Here is a 12,778-nt window from a genome sequence, read left to right on the forward strand (position 1 = left end):
GACTTTCTAATTTCAGTATTGGTGTGGAATTGATGCATTTACAATGACCGGCTGAATGTTGTTCCTGTACTCTTGACGATCAGTTTTATCCGGTAGATGAGGGGAAACTTAGTCATCAATTTCTGTGCAACCAAAGCTTCTCTTTAGAAAGAAAAACGTTTCGGTAGCGGGTTTCCTGCAGAGCTACCCAGTTCCAGTGCAGGTGCTCAGCCTCCGACTCGGGACACCCCCAAACTGCTGCTTGGGAAAGAAACAGCAGCTTGCCCCGCACGGGAGCACCCAGGACTTGCAGCTGGGGAAGGGGCTCAGGGTGCGTAACTCCTGCTGATGGCCACTGATTGCCCAAGGGACAGGGCGTGCAATAGAGACCCTTTCCTTTCGGGTGGTTTTCCTGTGCTCTTAGGTAGGCTTTTATTGTTCCCAGCCTGGGGCGAATCGGCGGTGGAATGCCAGCTTTATCAGGCATCTACTGTTCCAAAAGATAAGGCCCCCTAAATAGCATCCCCGGAGAGGGCTGTGGTGGGAAGCCCAGCAGCCAGCCAGGGGGTGGGCAGCCGGGCTGGCTCAGCGAGACCTTTCAGTCGCCCAGAATTTTGCGTTTGCGCGTCTTCTGGATTTCGTTTGCTTTCAGCTTCTGGTTTATATGTTTAGTCTGCTGGCTAGTGGGTTTTTCAAGTTTTTAATCCTTGCGTTTAAATAAACCGCAATATGCTGGCAGTTTTTTTTTCCCCACGTGTGCCCGCATGAATCTGTTTGTTTCCTTAAGTCAGAAGCAATGCTAGCAGTATTTTCCCTGCTTTTCCTAAACGAACCTCCAGTTGTTTCTTAGACGTTTTCAGTGACAGGACGGGCGCCTTGAAGTTCTCGTAGAGAATTATTACCGAATCCTCTTTAGTTCTCTGACGCTGGAGATAGGTGACCCCGCTTTAGGCTAAAGATAGATTTCCTGGGCTGCCGGCGGCCTCGCCGGAGCGGTTCAGCTTTGAGCAGATGGCCATACATGGACAGAGCGACGGGAGCGAGCCGGCGTACCTTAGCCAGAGCATGGATGATGTGCAACAGGTGCTTCTGCGCTTGCCGCTTTTAAAAAAAACCTTTGCAAGGGTGAGGAAAACAGAGCTGGCCGTGAGGAGGATTGTAGTTTTAATTGATAAGTTGGTTTGTTTTTTTTTTTTTTTTTTTTTTTTTAGTGTTGCTGCCGTGTTCAAGTTGCTGTGATCTGGGCGGTGTCAAACTTAAATGTGCTCTCTTGAAGTTACTTCAAATTATTTTTGATTAATTACTTAGTTTTCATAAACCTTCAGAACTTGAAAAAAAAGAGGTATTTTACCTTCTTCCCTTAGTTATCACTTAAAAAAAAACCCCTTGCATACTGTTTGTTATGCTTTGTGTTTTGTTTTTTAACAACCAAGCCTGCTAAACCCAGCTCACAGATCTTTTTAATGTCGGAAAGCGAAACTGGATTTTTAGTGGAAGCATCTGTTTTGCAAACTAATCTTGTATGTATATATACATATATTTATCCAAATAGACTGAAAATCTTAAGAGAGGTGACCTTTAGACTTTAATGGGATAATAGTTGGAGAGGGTACTGCTTCCCTGCTCTGCTGCGTTTGTTTGCAACCATCCTCATCGCAATCTGGTTTGTTCTGCTTAACTTAAAGGCGGAAGACGAATCCCAGAAGTCTGCTTCTGTAAGCTCCTGAACACCTCGTAGGAATGAGGAGCTTGGTTGTGAACCAGAAACCTAATCTAAGAAGTGACAGTGTTGGTTCTGCTTGTCTCGTGTCTTCCCTAAACATTTCTGTTGACAGGACGGTATAAAAGGTGTGAAGACACCTGACAATTTGGGGTTTTTCCTGTTTAAGATTGAGTCGTGCAGTTGTTCAGTGATACATGTGGACTTTTATAAGTAATCTGTTCTCATTAATTTTTTTTATTCTTCTACAGTGGAAGCATCTGTTCATGGAAGTAATGTGCACTGCACGGATAAGACAATTGAAGCTGCAGAGGCCTTGCTTCATATGGAGTCTCCTACCTGCCTGAGAGATGCCCGGAGTCCTGGTATGTCAGCCACAGTTTCTGCTCCGTGAGCTGTTTCTTCTTCCGCTAATTAGTAAAACAAGCAAACTGGGAAACCTGTTTCTGTGGAGAACTGCATGCTGTTTAAAACGTTTGCTTGATTATTTCAAAACTACTGATTTGTTTGAGTTTTTACATGATTTTTCCACCCTGTAACAAGCATACTTAGAGATTAAATCATTTATCTGAGAGAGGTGGTTGGGTAGAGATCCTTGAGCAGCTCCACATTTAAAATTAACTTTTCTGTCTGAACATCAGGAAACACTTTTTCAGTGTGCGAGTGACTGAGCCCGGGCACAGGTTGCCCAGAGGGGCTGTGGAGTCTCCATCTTGCAGATGCTCGAAAGCCGTCTGGACGTGGTCCTGGGCAGCCAGTTCTAGGTGGCCCTGCTTGAGCCAGGGGGTTGGACCAGGTGCCCTCCAAAGGTCATGTCTAACCTAAACCATTCTGTGGTCCTGTGAATTTGACATTTTAAATTGCTAAAATAAAGAGTTGTTTTAAGGGAAAAATATTTTTATCTGTTTTTCTGTTTTAGAAAGAATGTCTGAATATACTGTGTTGCAAAGTGTTATCAGGTTAAAAAAACAAAACTCAGTGTTGATGATTACTTTAACTTGATGTTCCTTCTGAAGTTACTTAATATATGTTGGGTGAAATAGTGGTCAAACTGAAACCCAGAAGCTCCAAAATAGGAAATGGAGATTGGAATACGGATCAAAGATTAAGCTCTAATTTGTTTCATTTAAAGTTGAGTTTCTTTCTAAAGAATATCGGTGTGATACTTGTCTTATGTCTAACAATACTGACAACCGTGCATGTTTTGGGGAATTGGATTGATTTTCTAGGTGACAGGTTGTTGGAGCAGAATCTTGCTATACTATACTACTTGCATATGCTTTGTTTAAAATAATTTCATGTAAGATGCATTAAAGTAATTGGGTAGAAACTTCATCAGATACTCTTTTTTTTTTTTTTTTTTTTTCCTTTGCCTCATAGTGGAAGTTTTTGTCCCTCCTTGTGTGTCAACCCCAGAATTTATCCATGCGGCCATGAGACCTGACGTGATCACAGAAACTGTGGTGGAGGTATCAACGGAGGAATCTGAACCAATGGATGCATCTCCTGTTCCAACTTCCCCTGATATCCATGAACCAATGAAAAAGAAAAAAGGTACGTATGGCTCTTTGTAGGAGCAATCTCAGAATTTATTTCTGATGTGCACTGCCCCAGATGGTGCAGTTGATACTGGTAGAGATAGGTTAGATGATCTTATTTCTCTGCTCATATAATCAGACTGATTGGAGTCTTAAAAACATGTGAGTTCTTAGAAAATGAGTCTGCAACAAGAAAAAAGAAAAAAAGTAGCAAGAGAATGGGCTTCACCAAGCCATAAAGGAAAATTAATGTCTTTGTTGTTGTGTTTTTTAAGCACAGTTTACGAAGTGGAGGAAGGGTAAAGAAGGATTCAGAGCAGACTTGTGTGGGTAACCATTGGTGTCTGAAATATGGGTATATTTGGAGAGCGGGTAGACTCGGGGTTCTTCCCCCCATGAAATGGCAGGGTAAATACTAACTTACAAACCCATGAATCAGTTTATAAAATCAGTGCAAGATCTTCCTTGCGAGAGAAGTATCTCATTTGTCTGATTTGCGTGTCTTGGGGAGAAACTATTCAGAACAGTGTTTGAGTTCCAAGCGTTCAGCTACCAAATGAGAGGTTGGCACCTGGTGAGCTTTCTCTCTGATCTAGCAGTTTTCTTGCAGGCATCAAAACAATTCTCATAACTATAGGAATATTGTTTTATTAGAGCTTTCAGACATGCTAAGATGGAATATTTACTTGTAATTTAGAGGAGGAAAAAATGCAACGTAGTGATAAAGTGATATAAATCCAAGATCTATGAGTGTTAGATTTAATAAAAACACATGCACACACAACAAATAACTGTAACTTTACTGTAAGCAAGAAAATTATGATTAAAGCTTTTCGGTAGCTGTAGCGGTACACTGGATTTAAACTATGTCTTTATATTCCACTGTCTGTTTGAATGGTCATTACTGGGCAGGTTGCATTACAGGGCTGTGCTCAGGAAGTTCTGAAATTTTATGACGGTTATTTTGTAAATATTTTTTCCTATTACAAAGTCCAAATGCCTGCTCTTCAATGTGTAAGGTTATTCAGCCATAGTTACAGAGCCGTAACTTTGGTCTTCATAATTAATGCCTTTTGAAGTTCAGCGTTTCATGAAGAACATCGTTCATCAGCAAAAATTAATGCTGTTGTGCCTGAGGTAGGAGAGTTAATTGTTGCTGCTTGCCTTTAACTGAAGGCAGAAGCACGGAGTGTTGACAGCCTGCTGCCGCGGGGCATGATCCTCTTCCCTGCTTGGGCCTGTTTACCTCGAGTAAAAAGGTCACGGAAGTGCGAAAGGATGAAGAAGCCGCAGGTCGCGCTGGGAGAGGATTTCCCTGGCGCAGGCTTCCTCTAAGCCTGCCGCCTGCTGAGGAGTCCCCTCCTAAGCCTCTTCACAGGGGTGGGACGAGGTGCGTGGGAGCCCTGCCAGCCCGCAGCGAGCCGGGGCAGGGCTGCAGGCAGCCGGGGCAGGGCTGCAGGCAGCCGGGGGCTGCGGCGCAGGTAGGCTTCCAGCGTCGCCCAGAGCTCCCCTGCATCGCTGAGGCCGCGGGTGCCGTTTGTAGCCGTCTCGATGCTCTGCCATATGTGAATCGCCTGCGGCACCACTCGCATGCTGAGTGGAAGCTTTTATCGATAGCTTTTAACAGACAGGTGCAAGGTGGAAATGAATGTTTACAATTTCAGTAGTAAAATTTCTTTGAGTAACACCCGTACTAGAATACAAAAAACAAAGCAGAAGAAGAAATAATACATTTCAGAGTAAAACAGACACTGGACTAAAAGAATGCAAAGAAATTGAAGTTTTACTTTATACATTTGGTGCTTACCTCACCTGACATTAACTTGTCTGAAATTGAGAGAAATCTGCCTATGAAATAAGCAACCAAATGATGAATTAAATTGGATGTGCAGTAGTAGTAATCTTAAGAATTTAAGTTTATCCATACCTGTAGCAAGGAAATGGCAGGGGAAAAAAATGCATGAACTGCGTCTTTTGGCAAAAACAAACTATAAAATACTTTTATTCTGCATAGGGTTAATACTTTTTCCCCCCCCATGTTTTATGTGCAGCTGGCCGTAAACCGAAGACCCAACAATCGGCTATATCTGATGGGTCTCCAGAACTAGGTATAAAGAAGAAACCTAGAGAAGGCAAAGGTATATTTTTCCATTTATCGAGTCTTTAAAATCATGCAGTGTGTATGTATTGTATCTGTTACAGGAAATACACAGATCTTTAAAAGTTTGATGGATGAGTTTGTACTGACTTCATTAGAATTTTAATTTTATTCGATGTCTTTAAATTTGTTTGAACAAGAGGTAGCACAAGGATATGTGGAACTGCTCTAGAAGTGCCCTGTAATACACTGCAGTTAACAGGCTTTCTGATTTTTCATTTGCTTTGCTTTGTGTTTATTGACTCGTGCTGTCTTTTGTGTTGCGTGTTAACTTACTGCTGGACACATCATTTGCTAAGCTACTGCTGAAAGGCTCGTTCTCATGTAGAAGCAGCTTATGGGCGTTTGTAGTGGTGATGGTTGAAAATATATTTTCTCGGTTGGTTCACAAACTGCAGCGCGAATATGTTGCTTGATGAATAGATTCAGTTTGGCTTAAAGGGACAACCAAATGATGGCATCTTTCTTTACTGGTTGAGTGAGGGATTTTGTGCAGGAGAGTCATACTTTCCTAATGATTCTCCCGAAAAATGGTGGGTCCTTTCTTGGTCTCCAGGTTACCTTTGAGTTGGCCTACAGTGTATCAGCTCTTACCCTGGTTATAGGTGAAAAAAGTGGATCTCTTCCCCACTTAGTGCGCTGCAAGTTGTTCGGAGATGTTGCTATGGCTAGGAGAAACAAAGTTTAGTGACGTTCAGTGGCAGCATACTAGCTGAAAGAGCGTGCAGTGGTCAGCTCCGCTATTACTTTGGGATTTGTTTGAAAGCAAGATATCCGCTGTTTACATAATTCGTTACCTGGGTACAGCTCCTGAGCCGTCGTCGCATTTGTCAGTAGGGCAAGGAAGGATGGGACTGACGTCGTGCAGATGTTAGCTCATGAAAACCAGTGCAAACAGTAATTGAACTTCCCTGCAGTGGCCACTGTCGCTGTCTTCGGATTTGGGTGTAGCAGTGGACCTCAGTGAAGATCACAGATTTTGCATCTGCTGTACTTAAAAGTACATCTTGTTTAATTTTTTTTTTTTTGAGTATTCTTAAAGCCTTATTAGCTTCTTTCCAATTCTGATTTCACTATTGCAGCTTTCCGTTATCTGAATAGTACTTGTACAATGTCCGAGTTCCTGATTTGCTGCACAAATAACTTTGAGAAAGGAGGCTTGTATTTCTGTCTTTTCTAGTTTGTGTCTGTACCGGTGATTTCACTCTATAGCTGTTTGTTTTATGAAGTGGGAGATGGTACTGCTTTGGTTTTTCGTTTGTTTGTTTTTTTTTAATTTCTGTGGACCCTCATAATGATCTACTTATGTCTCTCATTCTCACAAGGTATCTCATTCCATATTTTACAACTGGCATAAAATACATTTTTTTTTTTCTTAACGTAGGCTAACTTGATGTCCTGCAAAATATTTTGTTACTGGATTTATATTTTTAATTTATTTTAAAAAATTACTTGCAAATATAGGCTATTTTACATGCAGCGTATTTTTGGAAAACCAGGAATTATTCCTAGAGCTCAGTACTGTCAGCAGAGTTCAGTCATGGAGGAGGAGGACAGCTGGTTGTGCACATTTGGAAAGGGGATCGGTTGTTGTCCGTGTAGGTACTCCTTCCTTTGTGCCTTCCTGATACTTGCGGGTGCAAAGCAAAGCAGCTGTAAATCTGATTGAATTGTGCCCTTCAGTTTATTATACGGGAGGAACTGGAGACTTCTTAATATTTTTCTTAAAGTGAGATAGTGGTATTTTTTTGTCCTCACATAGTGGATTGGCAGTTTAGGCACGGCTTCTCTTTCCATATTTTGTTTTTCATTTGCATAAATACTCTTTTTAAAGTGTAGGCAGTTGGAGGGAGCAGAACTGGCTTTGAGCCTCTCCACATAGACGCTGGTACCAATGCGACAGCTCATTGATACACACAATGCCTTGTATCATTCACACACTTTCTGGCCATTAATCCTTCTATTTTGAGACGACAGCTAACATTCTTAAGTAGCTGGCAGCTGTAATAATTGGCTAGACGCAAAAATTTCTTTCATCGTACAAAATCTGCTCTGTATTGAAGTTTAGATAGATAATAATAATAATAATAATAATAATAATAATAATAATAATAATAATAATGTCTAGCTCAGTGGCCGCTTACAATACTGGTTAGTGTGAGACCTGTAAGGAGTAGAGATGAGAGCTGTATGTATTAAATAAGGCTTCTGTCTTCCTAGCAAGGTGCAGTACGTGTTTGTCTACCAGGCTGGACTTACGGATGCTTAAGAGTGGCACAAATGTAAACTTGTTCAGATAATATGTTTTGCAGCCGTGTCTTTCTCTTCCTCAGTGATCTGTAAGCTTGGATTCATAGTATTAGGATAGTCTGGTTCTAAGGAGAAAGGGTTTAAAAATGGTTCAAAATTGTATTAAACATTTCTAAAATAAGCTTTTTGTGTTAAATGCATAGCAGCTATAGCTGACACAGCAACCCACCTGAAGTATCAGTGGGTCTTACTGGCAATAGTAGATGGCTTCTGAGTAGTATAGGTATTGCATAGTCCTCCTGTGGAAAAAAGTTGTTATTTAGGCCAATACAGAGTATAAGGGAAAAGAAAACTGCTGAGTCAGCAGCACTGTTCCTGCAGAAAAACTGGGCACTTTTAGGAATGATTTATCTTGAAGTTTCAGTTTACTTCATAGTACTGAAGCCCACTTATATTTTTGGAAAGAATCTGTTGCAGACGTACAATATTTAGCGGTGGACCCAGAAATTCTATTCCTGAGGAGCTAAGGGGAAAAAAAAAAAAGGGATTAGTGTCCTAAAATCTAGGATGATTTCAGGATGCTTGAGTTCTCTTGTTGACTCTTTCCTCATATAGGTCCTATTCAAAGGTCTCTGAAATCTAGCAGAAGCTGCATTTTGGTAGCTCTTGAGTCAGTACTTGGTGTTTATTGGAGCATGTGGTAAAATACATTTGCTCTTTGTCTATGAGGTCGTCTTCCAGAAGATGGAAACTATAAATTTTTTTTATCCTTTGAGGTTTTTCAAAGATAGCTAACTTCTTGGAGTCTGCAACAGTGGTCTTTAACCTGCCTTAACGTATTTTAATTGTCTTCAGCATGGCATAACAAGGTCTATGCTGGGCCACTAAATCTCAGGAATTAATGACCTTTTTTCACTTCCCCCCCCCCCCAATTTTTTATTTGACCAACGTCACCCCCTGCAAGTGTGATCAAGTGAAGAATTGGGATTAATATTCTGAGGTTATTGTTCTTGTAGTTCTGTCTTAGTTCTCCCTTCTCAGATAACTTGAGTCTCCTCCAGCTGTACAAATTGGAATGTGATCTGATTTTTTTCTTCTGCTTCTCTTCCCCTTTTCCTAGATGCAAATGGTATAGTCAGAGTGCAGACGACCCCCTTGTTATGTTTTATGCCATCGTGATAGTCACTGTCATAAACCCCATCTTGGGGGTCCTCCAGTAGAAATGGTACACCTCTTGAATACCTGAGAAGTACCTTAAATTCTTCTTCTGCAGGCTGACTTCATTCTGTATACCCTTAATTACAGAAAAGTACATGGGATTTCTGCCATATGAATACTTGTAGCAAGAATTTGGACTGGCTTTGCACCTAGAAGGACGTTGGTCACTCTGCAAGATGTATTTGGGAAGGGTCAGAACATGGGGCTGTCACCAGTCGGTGTGAGAGCCCCAGATCCTGGACAGGAGGGTATGTTACAAACTTAGCACAGTGGAGATGGTTTGTTATTGAAGGTTGTATGCCTTTTAAAAAGTACTTATTTACATCCTCCTGTCCTTCAGTGTCATGAAACGCACTGGCATTTCCATTCCCTGTTTAAACAAACATGAGAAGAAAATTCTGAGCTCCTGTCCTGCCTCTGCTGAGCAGATGTAGGTTGTAGTGACTGGGAGTGCCCTCCCACACTTCTTTTCAAGAACTGAGAATGGGCGCTGGATTGAACAGGCTCCTGTGCTATATAGCAGATCACTTGGATTAGCTCCTTTCAGAATGTAAATATTTATGGAAGCTTTGCTAAACTTAACCAAATGAATGAATACGTGCAGGTTACATTACATACCATCCTTTGTGTAACATTTGCTTGTAATGCAGGTCATTCAGAGTTACCTATATATGGAGAACTTTCCGTTATCTTGAAAAGTGGGTTTCTAATGTTTAAATGCTTTCTGATTATAGGAAATACAACGTACTTATGGGAGTTTCTCCTGGACCTTCTCCAGGACAAAAATACTTGTCCTCGATATATTAAATGGACTCAGCGAGAGAAGGGAATCTTTAAACTTGTGGACTCGAAAGCTGTCTCCAAACTATGGGGAAAACACAAAAACAAACCTGACATGAACTATGAGACTATGGGAAGAGCTCTGAGGTAAAAACTCTTATATCCTTAAGTTATCTACTATAATTTTAAATCTGATTCTTAATTTTGCCTATAGAAATATAACAGTTCTGAAAGTCTAAAAGCTTTGCCGTCTTGCTGACTTAGCTATTTAAAAAGCATCAGTCTTGTAGTTTCTATTGCTTTTTGTTACCAGTTGCTTTGCAGTTTAATCCCTGAAGTACGTATTTAAAAGGTCAGATTTTTTTCAGCTAGATCCTTCAGATACTTTGCGAGTATGCTCTGCCAGCTTCTTTCCGTACCTCCTCACATTGTAGGTTTTACTGTGGTTACTTCATTCTATGCTAACAAGAAAATCTGAGGTTTTCTTTAAAATCTGTCACTATGTTGGTTACTACTTAATTGTACTTCTCTTGCAGGTATTACTATCAAAGAGGAATCCTTGCAAAAGTTGAGGGACAGAGGCTTGTATATCAGTTTAAGGAGATGCCAAAAAATATAGTTGTCATCGATGATGACAAAAGCGAGTCCTGCAATGAAGATTTGTCAATGCCTACAGATGAAAAGTCATTGGAAAGAGTGTCTTTGTCTGCAGAAAACCTTTTGAAAGCAGCAACCTCTGCACGCGGAGGAAAAAATTCCTCTCAGTTAAGCTGTACCAGAACAGAAAAAGCAGTCACCAGAGTTGTGAATATTGCCTCACCAGCGCATGATACATCGTCATCTCGTCCCTCAACTACCACTACTACTGTCCCAGCAACGACAGCTCCCAGGTTTGTGTTAACGTGGCTTGGGCTTGTCATTTGCTAATGACAAGCAATTTTTTGGTTAGGAAGCTGTCTTAGTTTTTTGGTTTATGTTTTAAATGTTGGAAATCGTTTCTGATTTGCAAGCAGCAGTGTAATGTGGTAGAATACTGTGAAAGTCTAGTTTGTGAGATCAGAGCCAACTGTCAATATGCTTCCTTGCGTGTATTTTAAAATTATGTAGAGAGAGGGAGGGGAAAAAAGAGATGTGAATGCCACTAAATTTCCAAAGTCCTATTGCTAGATGTGCAAAAGGTTTGGGGTTTGGGTTTTTCTGTTTGGTTGGTTGGTTTTTTAAAGAACCAGTTAACAGATTTGTAAATCCTAGATTTGTCTGTCCCTGTTGTCATCTCTAATGGTGCCCTGTGTTTTGGCTTCAACACGGACGTCTATCTTTATTTTGCAGGACTGTACGTGTGGCAATGCAAGTGCCTGTTGTAATGACCTCTCTGGGACAGAAAATCTCAACCGTGGCCGTGCAGTCGGTAAACGCAGGGTCGCCGTTAATAACCAACGCAAGTCCAACAACAGCAACAACTCCAAAGGTAGTAATCCAGACAATCCCTACTGTGATGCCAACCTCGGCGGAAAACGGAGACAAAATCACAATGCAGCCTGCCAAAATCATTACGATCCCTGCCACGCAACTTACGCAGTGTCAGTTACAAACGAAAACGGGCCTGTCTGGGTCAGGAAGTATTAACATCGTGGGAACCCCCTTGGCTGTTAGAGCACTAACCCCAGTGTCTATAGCTCATGGGACACCAGTAATGAGACTATCGGTGCCTGCTCAGCAGGCGTCTGGCCAGACTCCTCCCAGGGTGATTAGTGCAGTTATAAAAAGTCCAGAAGTTAAATCAGACACAGCGGCTTTAAAACAGGAACGTGAAGTGAAAACACTGCAGCTGGTAAAAGAAGAGAAGCCGGCAGATGGAAGCAAGACTGTGACCCACGTAGTAGTAGTTAGCACGCCCTCAGCTATTGCCCTTCCTGTAACAATGAAAACAGAAGGAATCATAACGTGCGAGAAATGAAGAATAGGTTGCTTCCAGCATGGACTTCTAGACTGTTACAGTTTTGAGTATACTGACATAATTGGGGGAGGGAAGTGGATGCGATCACCAAGTCGAAAAGGAGAGTTTTGAAATGTTAATAAACATGCATATGTTGAAGACTTACTGGAAAAAAATTTATTCTCCCGTGTTTCAGTGGGAATTGAACCACATTGATATGCTGACAAAAACTGCCTCTTCCAGTTGGGAAACAGCTGAACCTGTGGAGAAGGAAAGATAGAGGGACTGAAAAGGGACCAAACAGTTCACTACGCTACCCGTTACCAAGTTACACTAAGACCTGGAACACTAAAAGAGAGTTGTGTGAGAGGTTTGCCTTGGTTTTTAGTTGTCAGGGGGAGAGGAAAGTCTCGTTGTTACAAATGGCAAATACGATGCATTTTATATGCATACCAGCAATTACTACTGTGTGCCCACAGTACTCAACTGGTGCTATGTGAAAAACTCTGCTACTAGGTGTTGTAGAATGTGAAATAAAGGAGAAGATTAAAGAGCTTCTAAAAGAAGACAGAGACCTAGAGGGATTTTTGTATCATACAGCTTAAGCAGATTCAAAATGAAAGCCTTAGACTGATTTTCAGTTATCTTTCTTGAAATAAGCTAATGGCTTGTTTGTGTAAAGCTTTTTTATTAAAACAAATTTTTTAAAAATCTTGTACCTAGCACAGTATTGTTATAGAATTACATGTAACATATTTTGTATGGTAGTTAAAAGGTCTGTCTAAATTTCTTAATTGTGGACAAAATAGCAGCAGGCTTTCCGCCTTCTGCTGTAACATGCCTGTGTCTCTCACTTAGCCTTGACATCCATGCATACATTTCAGTTTCAGCTCTACTCTGTCACTTGAAAGGTCACGCCCAGCATGAGCTTTTGTCAGGTAGTTCTAAACCTGTAAATTTTTTTTAGTTGAAGTTAAGAGGGAAGTACCAGTGTTCAGAATGAACTATAATAGTTTGTATATTCAACATTTGAAGTATATTCTATTTTGTTGTACTCTTGTTTCAAAGTGTATTCAAGTAGGTTTTACTGAAATATAGAAACGAAATTTAATGGTGTTTGGTCTGCTTTTTATTTTTTATTTTTTTCCTTTCAACCTGCTAACCTTCTTTTCTGCTTCTTTGAAATCTTCCAGGCATTC

General features: G+C 40.9%; 1 protein-coding gene across 5 annotated transcripts in view; it reads left to right on the forward strand.

Annotated features, from left to right (window-relative positions):
• Positions 1-12,690, forward strand: part of ELF2 (E74 like ETS transcription factor 2) — a 39,417-nt gene extending 26,727 nt beyond the window's left edge. For all 5 annotated transcript variants that reach the window (XM_087735520.1, XM_087735521.1, XM_087735522.1 and 2 more), the window contains 6 exons: positions 1,951-2,064; positions 3,080-3,253; positions 5,289-5,375; positions 9,598-9,790; positions 10,180-10,533; positions 10,973-12,690. In XM_087735520.1, the coding sequence (XP_087591646.1) occupies positions 1,951-2,064; positions 3,080-3,253; positions 5,289-5,375; positions 9,598-9,790; positions 10,180-10,533; positions 10,973-11,600 (1,550 nt within the window). In that variant the 3' untranslated portion in view covers positions 11,601-12,690. The remainder of the gene's footprint in view (positions 1-1,950; positions 2,065-3,079; positions 3,254-5,288; positions 5,376-9,597; positions 9,791-10,179; positions 10,534-10,972) is intronic.
• The last annotated feature ends 88 nt before the right edge of the window (positions 12,691-12,778 follow it).

Source organism: Nipponia nippon, unplaced genomic scaffold (genome assembly GCF_047370975.1).
Source record: "Nipponia nippon isolate SJK-2023a ecotype South Korea unplaced genomic scaffold, ASM4737097v1 scaffold_6, whole genome shotgun sequence".
Classification (NCBI taxonomy): Eukaryota; Metazoa; Chordata; class Aves; order Pelecaniformes; family Threskiornithidae; genus Nipponia; species Nipponia nippon.